We start from the raw sequence: 15,025 nt of genomic DNA on the forward strand, positions 1-15,025 counted from the left end.
GCGCGGGCAGAGTAGCGCCCCCTGCCGGCGCGCAGCACTCCCAGACCTCCTGCCTTCCGTTTTCGATGTTTTATTAACAAGAAACAAAAAAAAAACAAACCAAAGGGAAAAAAAAAAAACTTAAAACACGCATCCCGCAACCGCCCGGGCCTGGCCTGCGGGCCCGCCGCCGCGTCCCGCCCCAGCAACCTGCGGCTGGGGCCTGGTTGAGGCCTAAGCCGGGGCCTCGCCTAGGAGCTGGGGCCTGGCCCCAGCCTTCCTCCCGGGCTGGAGAAGTGCCGCTGGTCCAGGGGGGCCTGCGAGCTCCCAGACGAGGACGGCGCTGTGGGAGGCCGTGAGGAGTCGGCGGCCGGAGGGGGAGAAGCGGCAGAGGTGGACTGTGTCATCGTGGCCAGCGTAGTCCTGTGCATCGCTGGCGGGGCAGTGCTGCAGCCTGAGGAGCCGTTCTGTGAGGAAAGGAGGCGGCTCAGTGCCAGGGGAAGGAGTCTCCACAGCCATGGGGCTTGTCCCTGCCAGGGGCACCATTCCCAGTTGCGCCCCTGGGCCCTCTCGCTGCTGCTGAGCTGCGAGTCAACAAGCTGAGCAACAGGGGACAGCTTCTTGCCAAAGCAAGTGGGCAATTAACAGCAGCTCTGCTGTCTCACACCCACCTAAGGCACCTGGTCCTGGGCTCAGCAGGTGTCCCACAGCTCTGGGGCAGGTGTGGAGCTCACCCCGCTCTCGAGAGCCACTGTCAGAGCAGGATGGACATAAGTGCTGCCTCCCCAGGCAGACACAAACAGCTACAGGAGCAAGGTGCCCTTGACAGGAGAAGGGCACTGATTGACCCCATGCTGTTGGAAGGTCCCTTCTGCCTCTCAGGCTGTAGCTCACAAAGCCACAGAGATGAAGACAGCCCATAACCCCAGGAAGTCATTCAAGTGACAAATCCTGCTCATTGACAAACACCATTGAGCTCATGCATCTCATTTCTGACCTATGAGTCTCCTGGAGCTTTCTCCTTGCCTGACACATATCCTGCCCACAGTCCCAGAACCACAGCTCCAGGGGTCCGAGGATATGGGCTGGTGTGTGTGCACATTAAAGGAAAAAGTACACTTGGTTTCCCCCCCCACTAGCAGGAAGAAGAGGAGATCCCTCCCAACCAAAGGTGACCTGGAGACAAGGAAGCCTGGGCAACAGAGCCCACGGCACCTTCCAGTACTCACCGTCAAAGCCGACAGCCATGAAGCGCGCTGCCGGAGACAGGCTGAGCGATGTGGCAAAGTACGGCAAGGAGATCTTCTCAACTACCTATGCTCCAGCAAGAGATACACACCAACACCTCAGAAATGAGAAGGTGGGAGACCAGAGCTGCTGCAGTGACAGTTGTTAGGAGGCTAAAGGACTCCTCTCAAAGGAGAGGCTAACACGCACAGCACGCCTCTCAGAGCTCGGAAACCTGCCAAAGGCATTGAGTTTCCAGAGGAGACTCGGCTCAATGATTTAGAGACCGTTAGTGCTCCTGAAAGCAAACGCCTTCCCTTCCAGTCGGACGGAAAGGCAGCAGGGCAGCAGAAGGGACTGGCAGCCTGCCCAGACCCAGCCAGAGGCAGGGGCAGGGCCCTGCCGCTCACCAGTTACCTGGGCCAGACTCTGGAGTTTCTGAGATGAAAAGCTGTTGCCCTGAGCAGCTGCTTGCCTGAGCCCACCCCAAACCTTCAGACTTGGCTTTACACACAGAGCAGCACTGCCTCCCCTCCACTACACCTCATTGGACTTGGCCCCAGCCCTGCAGCGGCAGAGGAGGGTTCGCACCGCCCTGGCAGGGCACAGGCGGGTACCTGTTTCTTGCGCAGACTGTAAAACAAGGCTTCTTTCTGCATCCCAAAGCCAATGTAGACGAGGGTCCCGTGTTCCCAAGGGCAGAACGCAGCCAGGCTCGGCGGGAGGCTGCCGAGACCCTGGTGAGGGAAACCAAAGGGGACAAAATTGAGGCTAGCTTCTCCAGCTCGACCCAACAGTGAGGGACAAAAGGACAGCATGGAGGGACACCAGCCCTTAGGCTGCAGGTATCAGAGCAGTGGCAAATTAGTATGATGGAGGCTGTTTCCTCCCTCTTGCATTGCCATCTCAGACATGCTCATGGAAAAGCAAGGAGCAACCACACACTGCCATGGAAACCTGAAGCAAATTGTTTGCTGTCATAGGAGCACAACACATGAGGGTCCAACAGGCTGAATTTCCACCAAGGCATTATTGCTACGTGGGCCTGAAGGCGAGATTGGGTTATGGACTAGTTTAACACAAGAAAATAGGGCCCAGAAGATAGATCTTTAGTAGTGAATGCAAGATCAATCCTTCCCCCATTCACTGTGGGGAGACCTGTAGTAAGTTTTCTTCATGGAGAGCAAATCCATCATTTTGGAAACAAACAGAAGAACCGTTGACAGAACCCAACTGCTGTATGGGCCTGGATAGTGCTTGGCCCTGAGGGTGGCAGGCTGAGGCACCACTGCTTGCCCCCCAAAAAGACCCAGCTCCCTTCTGCATGCCATTGTCATGTGTACTGGGGACCATCTCCATGTCCTCTCCGATCCAGACCCTCCTCCCTTTCTAGCAGACGTCCTGCTGCCCAAATCTCACACCTGGGTTGGAGCCAAAGAGTTTTGCAAAGCATCACAGACACACAGGGCTAGAGTACTTGGCTCTGTGAACCCGTCACTGGGCTCCTGGCTCTGAATATTCATGCTCTTTGGGAGTGTCAAAGTTAGCAGCATGCTCATAATTAGGTCTCTCTTCCACGTACTGTGCTCACTGCTGCCTGTGCTCTGTTTTGCATAGCACAGGGGTGTCAGCTCTTTGCAGATGCAGTTTTTGACTCCTCACACTTACAAAGTCAGTGCTTCCCGGTGGTAAGGCATTGCTATGATTCCCGCTGCCTTTCAACATGCAAGAAGGTGCATTAACAAGATACTCTACAAGCAGCAGAACTAACGACGATGACTTTCCTAAGCACACACTTTGTCTTTGGCCCCGTCCCACTCAGAGCCTTGAGGCATCCTCCTCCAGCTCAGCTAGTACAGAGACCCATGCCACGAGCAGGCAGGGGCTGGCAGGTATCATGCTCACCTTGGGGCCAGTGGGAGCCGGGAAGCTGAGCCAGTCGAGGAGTTCGCACTTGTCCTTCAGCCAGTCAGAGGCCCAGACGCTGACCCGCCGGTCCGAGCTGGTGGCCAGCCAGAGCTCGCCTCCTTCCACCCCAAAGTCACGGTACTATGGAAGATAAACGCAACACTGTGACTCTGGCAGTACAGAAGCTTTAGAGAAAGCTGCCACTAGAGCTAGCGTGGGGCAGGAGCTCGTGGGAACACGGGCCTTATGCCATAGGGGATCGACGCCAGGATTAACCTCCATTTGGACAGTGCTTAAAGTCACTTATCACAATAAAATAGGACAAGGAAGCCATGGTACCGGAACCAGTGGCACACTCTGGGCTGAAAGCCTCGGCAGAAGAGGCTGCTGGGGGAGGGGCGAGTGCCTAGCCTGAATGACACAGATCTCTTCCCCGGCCGCCCTCTGGATCTGTACATCTCCTAGGGGAGTGCTTGCAGATACCATGTGTCCCCTAACGATGTCCTTCACCTAAAACCAAGGAGGATCTCCTAATTCTAGAATTACCAGGGAACACAGCCTTGCAGCGAGGATGATTTCAAAGCCCGAGAACTTTGGTAAAATTATTCTTATTTCTGCTGCGCAAAGGAATAAGACTCTCCATGAAGAGAAGGACAAAGGAGATGCTAAAACCATCACACTGCTGCACAACCAAGTCTTCCTAGCTCCACAGAGGAACTGTACAAAGAGCCAGATACACAGGAGGCCAGGCTGCCAAGGACCAAAACTGGGAAAGCACACTGAGCCCTTTCTCAGGGTCACAGGGACTGAAAGCTCAAAGCCTGGGCTGCTCTCAAGGGATGCTGCTCTCCGAGAGCCTGCGGCACAGGCATACATCACATCTGTGTGTAGTGTGCCTACAACAGCCACCAAAGGTCCCCCTGCCCACAGGCACAGCCTTGCTCAGGGTTGCACCTGCAGCGCCTGTGGCTTTACCCCACTAAAGACATCCCTAGAAAAACTGAACAGAAGTTACTGGAGGGGATGGGGGCCTGAAGAGGAAAAGCAAGGGACACAGAAGCAAACTCACTGAGCAACCCAGGCATGCTGCTTCCCACAGCTGTGCAGTGACACATGGGGGACTTGCTCCTGCACAGCACCAGGACAGAGGGTGAGACCTCACCTGCTTCCTGGTGCACTGGAGAACAGTAATGGGGGAGCCTTTGTGGTCAGTGAGGATGCGGATAGTCATTCCAGTTCGAGGGCTGCTGACAGCAACGAGCCCATCCTTGCCCCCCGATAAGATCATTTCTCCTGTGGGCAGAGTAGAGAAAAGAATGGGACACTTCTTGCAGGAGAAGAAAAAGCCCATAAAAGAAAGGTCCAAGATCATGGGATACCAGTGTCCCAAAACACCCTGAAAGGCTGGGACCATCTCAGTCAAGGGCTGGGTAAGATGAGATGTCTTAGACACCCACTAAAACACCACACTGAAGAACAGCCACTGCAGATTGTAAGCAGGAGGACACAAAGGAACGATGTTTGTACCTGAACCCCTTTGTTATACTATTACCAATATACTTCCCGTGTCCCATTTACCACATGCTCAGCTGGCAGAGCTACCAAAGCTCATTAATATGAGTTCTCTGGCTCTCCCTGGCCCCAGGTTTTCGGGCAGGTCGCCAATACGCAGTGTGGCTGGAGGTCAGGGTAACCCAGGCACAACCAAGCCATGCTACCTGAGGAAATGTCTCCCCGCTGTTATAACAGGCAGCCTCACCGTCTGTGGAGTAGGCAATTGCCGTCAGTGCAACGGCATGGGGGTGCATTTTCAGCTCCATCTCTGTCCTGGAAATGCTGAACACGCGGATGGTGCCGTCGCTGTACCCTGCCACTACATGCTGGCTCTCAGCTCCCCACACAACGATGGGACGAGGCTTCCAGGCCAGGCACTGACAGCTCTGCAAAGGAACCAGGGCAGAGACCAAATGACACAGTGAAGACAGCAGGATTGTGCAATCAAGTGCACTAAAAGTTCCACCTGCAAGTATTTCTCCAGCTTTAGTCTACTCTGCGAGGACACAGCAGTCCTTGCAATCCCAAGCAGTGGACTGTGCCCTCTGCCAAGAGGAAGAGATTGACATACTACAAACAATTACCTGGTTGAGCACCTGGAACTGTACCACCAGCTCCATGCTGCCCAGAGACCAAATCCTCACGCTGCCATCTTCCCCACATGTTGCGCAGTGAGTCTCGTCAGGACTGAAGCACACTTCGGTCACCTGCACCGAGAACGGAGATGAGGAACAGGGGCCCTACAAATGCCACAGCCTAGAGGATATCAGCTCCTCTGCCTTCTCATCCCACAGGACCCCTCTCATGGGAGACACCAGACAAGAAGCCCCAGATGTAAAGGAAGGTGGGGTGCTTTGGTTTTGTCCTTAAATCTTGGGCTGACAACTAGGCTTGTAATGGAAGCCAGTAAACCTAACCCCAAAGCTAGGAACCAGGCACTACGCAATGTAGGTATAAGTAAAATACCTTCTCTTGTACATTTGGAATCTTTTTTCTGTAGCATAAAGATACCCCAAAGCAACAGCAAAATTCGAAACAGCCATTCTTCACCTGTTTGGTTTGGGGGTTTTTTTTAGGCAAAGAAAACATTAACTAATATGAATGCCCAGCTAGCAAATGGAAGGTAGGCAGAAGTCGCAGCACTCAGGAATGAAGCCTTAGTGATTGCAAACCACATTCTTCTGCTCCAGCAGAAAGGCCCACAGCTGCTCCCAGACTGAGGCTGTTGAACACCTAATGCTAGAGTGGATGAGCTCAGACTTCTTGATGTTGGACTCCTCAGTGTGCACATTTCTCTCTACACTCCCCCATGTCATCCCATCAGCACTAGTGAGGCCTGCAGCTCCCTGACCTCTCCCATGGCCAGACCAGGGAATGCTTCTGCAGCCCACACATGTTTCCCAGGGCATGGACTGCACACACAGCACTCGCTGCTCTGTGGGACAAACCACTCCAGCCCAGCCCCTCTAACCTTGTTCTTGTGGCCGCTGATTAGTCGAATGCTTGTGCTCTCTGTCCAGTTGATGTACCACAGGGTTCCTGCCGTGGTGCCCACAATTCCCATTTCTAGAGAGTCATCAAAGGCTGCACTGACTATTGTCCCGTCAAGGGTGATCTCATATTCTAGCAGGACTGAGCTAGACCTGGAGGAAAGGAGGATGTGAGAAGGACTGGCTCAACTGTTGGAACAGCCACTCTGTCTCCTTTAAATGTAATTTTCTAATGAGCCCAGTCGTGTATTTGCAGCTAAATGGTACAACGCGGGGCTCCTGTACACTGAACAGTGACTACCATTGCATTTGCACTGCAACCATCTTTTTATAGGAAAGAAAGAAAATGGGATGCAATAGCGCAAGAAACAAAGGCAATGTATTTTCCCCAATTCTCTTAAAGGAGTTCCTACAAATCACTGACACAAACTTCAGGCATGATAAACTCCACTCATTTCCAGTATTAAGAGGGTTCAGCTACCTGTGGCAAAAATTCAGTAAAAAGATCCAGACAGAAAGAATCAGTAGTCACAGGATGGAGAGGAAAGCTAAGGATGAAGAGCAACAGGAGCAGCGTGGTTGCAGGCACAGCCGATGTCTGTCCATGAAAAGCCACCTCTCAACAGGTCCTGGGAGCTGCCAGATGAGGGGAAGAGCATCTCAAGAGCACAGTGAGATGGGTGTGAGCACAGTGGGGACACTGGGGCCGTGACCTCCTACCTGGCATCAGGACCTTTCAGCCTCAGCTCCTGCACAGCGGCCACTGCCCACAGGCGGATGCGTTTCGTGTTGCTGCCGCTCACCAGCCTGTTGCGCCGACACACCAGCACACCTGGGAGGCCACAGGGGAACACGAAGGGCACCCATGAATATCCACCGCTCTCAGCCATCACCCAAGGTGTGCTCCTGACAACCAGGTCACTGATTCATTTGGGCAGGGCAGTCAGGGTCTTCTACAGCCCCGTACCCAGCATTTTTACAGACTAGAGGTAAATGCCCCAGGAAATCCAGGACACCAAGGAAACCCAGGTCACAGATCCATTGCCACCCCATGCATCTTGCATCCAACACAGCAAACTGGTTTTCTGAGCACAGCTGAAATCAGAGGTCTGCAAGCTCATTGCTCATCTTTCCTAATGAGTTCCCTTTTACAGCCCTGACAAACACTCAGGGCATCTGCACCTACCAATCTCACCCTCATCAGCCTCCCACATCATGAAGCAGCAATTAGTCTCAGTGTCCCACACACAGATCTGGCCTGAGTTGGTGCCACTATAAAGAAGAGTGTCGGCACCATAACAGAGAGAGGTCAGCTCCACTGGCCCTAACATGTCCGGGGCAGGGGCCCGATGAACCTGCTGGAGCACATAAAACAGAAATGTCAAAGAGAATATGGTACTTACCTACCTCAGAAAAAAACCCAAAACCCTCCTCCTACCCTCAATTCATGCAGTTAATGCCTCAAATACAACTAAAAGCCACTCACAGCCAGCCAACATCATCTCACCAAGAAAAATCATCAGCTCTTACAGACCTGCAGGGGCAGAGCCTCCATTGCACTCACCAGGGGCTTGGAAAAGAAATCAGAGATGCTGAACAGAAATTTTAAAAGAAGGTAAAACTGAGGTTTACCTTAAGGTTGACATCAGATCCCTGCTGCTCCAACAGCCAAAACATCATGACTCCCTTCCCCACACAGGCCAGTTCTCTATGAGAAAGAGGACTAAAAGCCACGTCATGGACCGGCTCCGAGATACAAGTCGATGACATGAGTTCGTAAGTGTAGGTATTCCACAGAGCAATGGTTTGATCACTGTAGTCCCCTAGGTAGAACATGAAAGACAGCAGGAGGAAATTCTGCAACCTCAGGATGCTTGCAAGCATACACACTGCATGCACACATCAACCAAATCACTCCCTTGTCCAGTTGTTTGGAGACAACAGTGGTGAACACCATCCCAGGCATGGACATGGTTCCTTGCACGCTCAGCAAAAGCTGCACACGACAGGTCCTCATCTGAGTTGATATAACTGGCTCAATGCTTCATGCTAGAGGTTGTAGCAAATCTGGCCCTGCAGCGGGGTCTGCAGCCAGTGTTTGGACCAGCCAATGGCTGGCATGGTAGGGATTTCAGCAGGCAGAACAGGTTTTCTGCTGTTTCTACATCCTTAGGTGCTACTGCACACCTCAACTCATGCCCCACACAAGCCCTCCAGTGATACCGTGCACTCGAATAAGGAAGGGATGTTATCTCTGCTGAGGTCAAAGCTGAGATTGGAGCTGACGTTAATGGAAGCCACCATATCTGGGTGGCAGCAGAAAGCACTGGCCTTGGTGATGGCAAACATCCCCAGCTCCCAGACAGCTCCAGAGGACAGTGCTGTCCTGCTGCCTTTCCTAGGCTCCACAAGCTCAGTGGAGACTTTCAGCTTCTCTCTCCTCTGCAGCGCAGACCGGAGCTGAAGGAGGAGGGCTTCTCTCCCACGCTGCTCCATGGAGAGCACAAAGCTCTCTTTCTCTCCAGCAAAGCTTGCTTTTTTCCAAGGGCAGGCTCACCAGCCCAGAGAGAGTGTATCGCCTGCTCCACAGGTCCTCTCTCATGCAAAACAAGAACTTACTAATTGCATATTTGTCCTTTAAATGTCCCCTGCCTAAACAAAACAGACAGCTTGAGCATCCGTCTTGTGCTGGCATCGCTGCCTGGCAGGAGGCTTCACAGTTTGAAGCCTGGCTACTTCTATGCAATTCCACCTAAGCAGCAATAAGAAGTCCAGAAGAAGGCTTTTCCCTTTGGACACTATATATAGTAACTGAAAACTATTTAGACGGGCTTAACAAGCACTAGTGAGCCAGGAGAAGCAAGCTGTAACTTCAAGATAAACAAGCTAGCTGGGGCAATGAGAAAGAACTGAAAGGGAGCTGGGGGGAGCCCAGTGTTCATGCCTGAGCCTGAGATGTACAGGGTGCATGCTTCCCCTCAAAACCCTGCCAACAGTGCCCTGGAAACATGCTCAGCTGTATAGGGTGCGTGCTTCCCCTCGAAATGCTGCCAACAGTGCCCTAGAAGTATGCTCAGCTGTAAAGGGTACCTCTGCAGGTGGTCACTCCCAGGAGGACCCGAGATCACTCACAGTTTTACATGCTGGATTATCCATTGTCCTAAAGCTACCAAGCAACAGCTTCATACCCACAAGCCTGGTACGTATCTCTAAGGTATTACACATCTACCTCCCATGAGCTTCCCACTCTAGGGTGTACTCCTGCACCCACACCTGGTGTTACGGGTGTACTCACCTAGGGTAACAAGGAATCTATCATCCTGAGAGAATGCCATGGCTTGTACTTGTGTCTTGTGATGGAAGAGACTTGCTGTGCAAACCCCATCCTGGACATTCCAGATGCAGATCTGACAACAGGAGTCTCCATTCTTCTTTCCCGAGGCAGAGGCAAGAACCTAACAGAACAATATGTTGTCACTGATACCTTGGTAAGTAGAGAACACTTCACTAGTTAGTCTTAGCAACTATTAGTCCCAAATTAAAGTGGTGTGGTTGGCAAATGGAAAATTCTGTGAGAACCATCAGCTGACAGCAGGAGGGAATGGTAGCACCACCCAGAGGAAGGGAGCAGCCTTTACTGTCACACTGAACCAGCACAATGGATAGCTAGGCTCCAAAACCATTTATCGTATTTCCCTAACCCCAGGTCTCCATGCAGCAGGCAGAATAAGGAACAGACAATTGGGATTTTAGTCTGTGATATTGCTTTAGCCCAAAGTGACACAGACAAAACCCAGCCTGGAGCAGCAGAAGTCTGCCCCACCTGGGCATCATGGCTGACAGCAAGTGTAGAGATCTCCTCTGCATGGCCAAGCCAGTGACTCTGTGATCCTGAGTGCAGGTCTTCAACCACGATGACGCAGCCACAGGTATAGGCAAAGAAGCCTAACAGAAAAGAAGGAGACGGGATGTTTTCATGTAAAGGCTTCACATACTGCAGCCCCTACCTACCTACAATTCCTACAATTCCAGAAAGTTCTTTTTTTCAGTAATATGTAAAAACGGACTCTTCTACACAGCTTGTCAGCATCCTTCCCATCAGGTCGAGAGTGGAGTAAAATCTCGCTTCCCTTAACCTGAGCAAAGCAAAGCTGTTGGGCACTACTCCAGTGTGGAAAAAGGCGGCAAGATGGCCTTTGTGAGAGCTTTCCCTTCTGCTCTATCCACTCAGCTGAAGCCCGAGTCCACCCTTATCAAGTAATGTTTGCCAATAACAAAGAAGCATTACTGGATTTTACCGATGCAAAGAACCTGCTCTGTACGCACACCTCCCACCCCTCCAGAGCCTTCCCGGTGTACCTGTGTCTGGGTTCCACACCATATTCCCTCTGCCATTCCCATTGTAGCCGATCACTGCTTTCAGCTTCAAGACCTCACTGCCAGCTGGAGGACGTAAGAAACTCTGCAAGAAAAATAGACACTGGCTTAAAATAAGCTCTAGAAGGATGGCCCAGTCAGGTACATTCAATGCCCATGTAAGAAGCGTGCGTGCAAACACACGCACATCCTCACACACACAACACACAAATACATGCCAATACTCACACAATTCCAGTTCAACACATCAACAGATGAATACCAAAGCACACACTTATACACACAGAAGAGAAACTGCACCAGCAAAACCAGGCACAGATGCTTTCAGATGGGGCACCAAACAGGCTGGCAGCAACTGCCCAGCCGACGAGCAGCTGCTAATCCTGCTGGGAGAGAGTTCAATGGGTTTTGCTGACTTTGTAGATGTTTCGATAGGAAAGACGCTGGGGGGGGCGAAAATTCTACCAGGTGGAGGGACAGAGGAGAGAATTGAGGATGCAAGCTGAATGTAGCTTTTCTCCCAGCACTGTGAACAGCAGAGCTTAGGAAAATGTTGAGTTAAGTTTCTGTTTTATTATTGCTCTGTTTGTTAACAGAGCGAAGGCTGTGCCTTGACTGTCTTCACTATGCTCGATGGATTGCCTTCCCCAGCTGCTCTGCCAACGCATCTGCTCGCAAATATGGGTGCACAATGAATCACTCCATTGCTCACTCGTCTTTCACTTTCAACAGCACATGCCATTTCCATTTCTTTTGAATAAAAATGTATGCAGATTTGCTGAACAGAAAAAGAGTTGATCACAACTCACTTTTTACTAGTCTGGAAAGAGCTGCATGTAGAGGAGAAAGGGGAACTAATGTTAGGAGTTTCTAAATGAACATCAGGCCCGGGGTATATTTCACAAATTGCTTTCAAACAGAGAACAAAATGGAAACAATTTGGAAAATCCACCTACCCCAGCCCCAAAATGCCCATTTGCCACCTGCCCAGGTAATCAGCCCTGGCACAACTCTCACCTGGGGGAGCACCGATGCCTTAAAGCGAGGATTGAAATGGCGGTAGGAATCTGGGCGGACGGAACATTGGGACTTGGGACTTTGGGTCTCCTTTCCGGGTTCTGCTATACAAAGAAGAAAAGAGTATCTATGGGATGCTGCTCCTGGGAACAGTTTGGGAGCAGCAACAGCTAGGCTGTGGCTTGCTGTCTCTTCAGATGCCACATATGTGCATGCATACACACACATGGCAAAAATCAGACTGCAGCATCACGTGTGCTCCTACACAATTGGCCATAGGAAAACCATCAGCTTCTCAGGAGTAAAGGAGGAACTTCCATCCATCTCCTCCCATCATCCCACTCAGCCACACCACACTGCAAACAGCCTAAGGCATCCATGCTGCATGCCCTGGGCATCGCTGTGAAAGCATAAGCCACACAGCTAGAAAAAAGTCTTTAACGAGAGCAGCAGAGGCACACTTTTATGTTGAAGCTTTCCAACAAGTCCTGCCTGGGGCTGAGTGCTGGCAGCTGCCTGCTTCTGGCAGCTCGCCACAAACTGCTGCAGCTTTGAGGCTGTGCATCTATTAATAGAGACATTGGGAGCTTTAATTTCAGCCGGGTTTAATAGAACGTGCCACTCGGAGATGATATTGGCTCCAAGCTGAAGAGGGGCTTCTGGTGTGCCTAGAAGCAGCAGCAGGGAAAGAGCCAGAAAAACAAGCAGTCTTGGGGACCAACGTGAGTTTACCTCAATACTGACTTCCCTTGGTAAATCACAACCAAGGGAAGAGCCCCAAGGAACACGTCGCTGCCCTTCATCTCGCAACTCAGAGCACATGTCCACATCTATCTGTACCATATTAATAATGATCTTTATTTTTCAGGGGTAGATCAAGCTGCCATGCAGGCCTGCACACATCATGCTCCAAAGGAGCCAAGCTCTGTACAAGAAGGGAATACTCCTGATTTACCATTTGCTGATTCTCCAGAAGACCTCAAGCTCTCCTGCCTTACTTTGGGCCTCACAACAAGCTCCTCATTTCTGACCGACTCCACCACAAGAACCGAGGCATCTTCGTCTCCGTTCGCCACCATCCTGCCGCTGACTGGCAGGCCTGCTTCCTCCTCTTTGTCTGACTCTGAGAAAATACCTGAAGAGAAAAATTAGTGGGAGGACAGAGCCATCCGTGTCCTTCGGGACTGCTTCATGTGTGACCAGCCCTTTGATTCTGGCAGTGTCATTCTCCTGCTCTGTGTAACACCCCACCTGTTAGGTGGAGGGCAAAGCAGGTATTTCCTCCTGGTGTGCTGGTTTTGGCTGGGATAGAGTTAATTTTCTTCATAGTAGCTGGTAAGGGGCTATGTTTTGGATTTTTGCTGAAAACAGTGTTGATAACACAGGGATGTTTTCATTATTGCTGAGCAGGGCTCACACAGAGTGAAGGCCTTTTCTGCTTCTCACCCCACCCCACCAGCAAGTAGGCTGGGGGTGCACAAGAAGTTGGGAGGGGACACAGCTGACCCCAGCTGACCTAAGGGATATTGCAGACCATCTGACATCAAACTCAGCATATAAAGCTGGGGGAAGAAGAAAGAAGGGGGGGTACATTCTGAGTGGTGGCATTTGTCTTCCCAAGTAACTGTTACACATGATGGAGCCCTGCTTTCCTGGAGATGGCTGAACACCTGCCTGCCCATGGGAAGTGGTGAATGAATTCCTTGTTTTGCTTTGCTTGCGTGCGTAGCTTTTGCTTTACCTATTAAACTGTCTTTATCTCAGCCCACGAGTTTTCTCACTTTTACCCTTCTGATTCTCTCCCCCATCCCACTGGGGAGGAGTGAGCGAGCAGCTGCGTGGGGCTTAGATGCTGGCTGGGGTTAAACCGCAACACCTGGGTATGTCCAGCAAGGTATTTACCATAGCCCTCAGAGCAGCTGTGCCAGCAGCTTAGTCTACACAGGAGGGCAGAGGATAAAGTGGTGCTGAACCCCAACACCTTTGGCTGGCTTTGTCCATGTTAGGGGAAGGAAAGTGCAGACTGGTCTTTCAGTCTGCGGGAAGGGGATTACAGGCAGGGACGGCTCCAAGGATGTTGCTGAAGTAGGCAAGGAGTTTTCCCTAAAACAAGGTTAATTTGCCCCTTTCCTACAAACAGTTCCTCTTACTTTGACATCCCGCTTGGTGGACGGAGCTGACATCCAAACATGGTGGCGAGGACAACAATGGAAGAGGCACGGTCTGCCGAGGTGTCTCAGAGGCATCCTTTAGCTTCTCAGAGCTCCCTTCTGTGGAAAGAAAATGGTTTGTGTAACTTCCTTCATCCCTTAAAATCCTCTCATCCTCCTGGGTCAATCGATAGTAATACCTCCAAGCTCATTTCTCCAGCTTCCTCCTACACACGAGAAGCCACTTCTCCTCTGTCCATCAAGATAAGGAAGGACAGATGGAGAGAGGGACAGTGAGGGCAGGGAAAAAGAAGACAGAAGAGATGGAAGCAGGGAAAGACAGAAGCCAAAAGCTGAAAGACCTACCAGAAAAACCAGAGTGGCTCTGCTCAGAACATCCCCTCCCTGGCAGAATCCCACTGAGAGGTGCTAGTTAATTGGAGACTGTCCTTTGTGGCTAATTAGCTGGTTAGCCGCTCGCTATGTGACTCCCTCAGGGAAGGAACCAAAAACCCCCAACCCCGACCCTCTGCCATGAAGAGCAGAGGTAGAAGAGCTGCCAACTTGCTGGCCAACGCAACTCACAGGAGAGGCAAACTCACCTCTTCCCAGCAGCAGAGCAGACTTGGAGGAATGAGCCCTAAAAAGGCAAGGATACCAGCGTTACACCAGGAGGGGATGGGGCAGGGGAAGGCACTGCCCAGCACTGTGCACTTACCCGGCTGGGATTGACCTCTCTGCAGGCAGAGCCAGGAAATCCCAGAGGAAGATGGCATCTCCCACACTTATGACGTGCCGTTGGTCTGGGGTGAAGGCCACCTGGCGCACTGGCTCTGAGTGACCGATGTACACCTGGGAGAAAGCACGCCTTGAACTTCTCCACCACCATGCCTGTCCAGTCAGGACAGTGGTTACTCCACTCCCTGCCCAGCATAGCCAGTGTCTACACGCCTCAGCAGAAGATCCTCTCGGAGGCCAGCACCACACCTACAATGCTCAGACCCAGGGTTGACCTTCACCACACTGATCTGGAGAAGAAAGCAGAAGCTGAAAACCCCCAAGGTCTTATCCTAGCTCTCAATACCTCTGAAACTCTGGGTGAGCCATTTGCTCCTCTGGGTGGCTCTGTCCCTAGCACAAAGGCAATACCTACCTCTGTCCTTCACAGAGGGTCTCGCTATGCACGGTGCTTTGGCAGCCCCAGCACGTGCTCAGTGCACGGCGTTATTACAATGTGGGAATAGGGCTGCATTTCTCAGCTGCTGGGCAGACTGGGACTGGGGACCCTGCGCCAAGTCACACAGAGGGCATTTGCTGCTCTCT

General features: G+C 51.7%; 1 protein-coding gene across 8 annotated transcripts in view; it reads right to left on the reverse strand.

Moving 5' to 3' along the window:
* Positions 1 to 94: 94 nt before the first annotated feature.
* WDR90 (WD repeat domain 90) overlaps positions 95 to 15,025 on the reverse strand; it is a 32,000-nt gene continuing 17,069 nt past the window's right edge. For 4 of the 8 annotated variants that reach the window (XM_049791802.1, XM_049791800.1, XM_049791796.1 and 1 more), the window contains 19 exons: positions 14,421 to 14,554; positions 14,305 to 14,342; positions 13,703 to 13,822; positions 12,508 to 12,687; positions 11,553 to 11,656; positions 10,518 to 10,620; positions 9,982 to 10,103; positions 9,454 to 9,613; positions 7,791 to 7,981; positions 7,345 to 7,516; positions 6,879 to 6,990; positions 6,140 to 6,311; positions 5,253 to 5,375; positions 4,874 to 5,054; positions 4,277 to 4,407; positions 3,112 to 3,255; positions 1,824 to 1,943; positions 1,209 to 1,293; positions 95 to 446 (listed from right to left, as the gene is read on the reverse strand). In XM_049791802.1, the coding sequence (XP_049647759.1) occupies positions 214 to 446; positions 1,209 to 1,293; positions 1,824 to 1,943; positions 3,112 to 3,255; positions 4,277 to 4,407; positions 4,874 to 5,054; positions 5,253 to 5,375; positions 6,140 to 6,311; positions 6,879 to 6,990; positions 7,345 to 7,516; positions 7,791 to 7,981; positions 9,454 to 9,613; positions 9,982 to 10,103; positions 10,518 to 10,620; positions 11,553 to 11,656; positions 12,508 to 12,687; positions 13,703 to 13,822; positions 14,305 to 14,342; positions 14,421 to 14,554 (2,625 nt within the window). In that variant the 3' untranslated portion in view covers positions 95 to 213. The remainder of the gene's footprint in view (positions 447 to 1,208; positions 1,294 to 1,823; positions 1,944 to 3,111; positions 3,256 to 4,276; positions 4,408 to 4,873; positions 5,055 to 5,252; positions 5,376 to 6,139; positions 6,312 to 6,878; positions 6,991 to 7,344; positions 7,517 to 7,790; positions 7,982 to 9,453; positions 9,614 to 9,981; positions 10,104 to 10,517; positions 10,621 to 11,552; positions 11,657 to 12,507; positions 12,688 to 13,702; positions 13,823 to 14,304; positions 14,343 to 14,420; positions 14,555 to 15,025) is intronic. The other 4 variants (XM_049791803.1, XM_049791799.1, XM_049791798.1 and 1 more) reach the window with 3 other exon arrangements.

The sequence above is a fragment of the Accipiter gentilis genome, chromosome 33, assembly GCF_929443795.1.
Source record: "Accipiter gentilis chromosome 33, bAccGen1.1, whole genome shotgun sequence".
NCBI classification, from domain to species: domain Eukaryota; kingdom Metazoa; phylum Chordata; class Aves; order Accipitriformes; family Accipitridae; genus Astur; species Astur gentilis.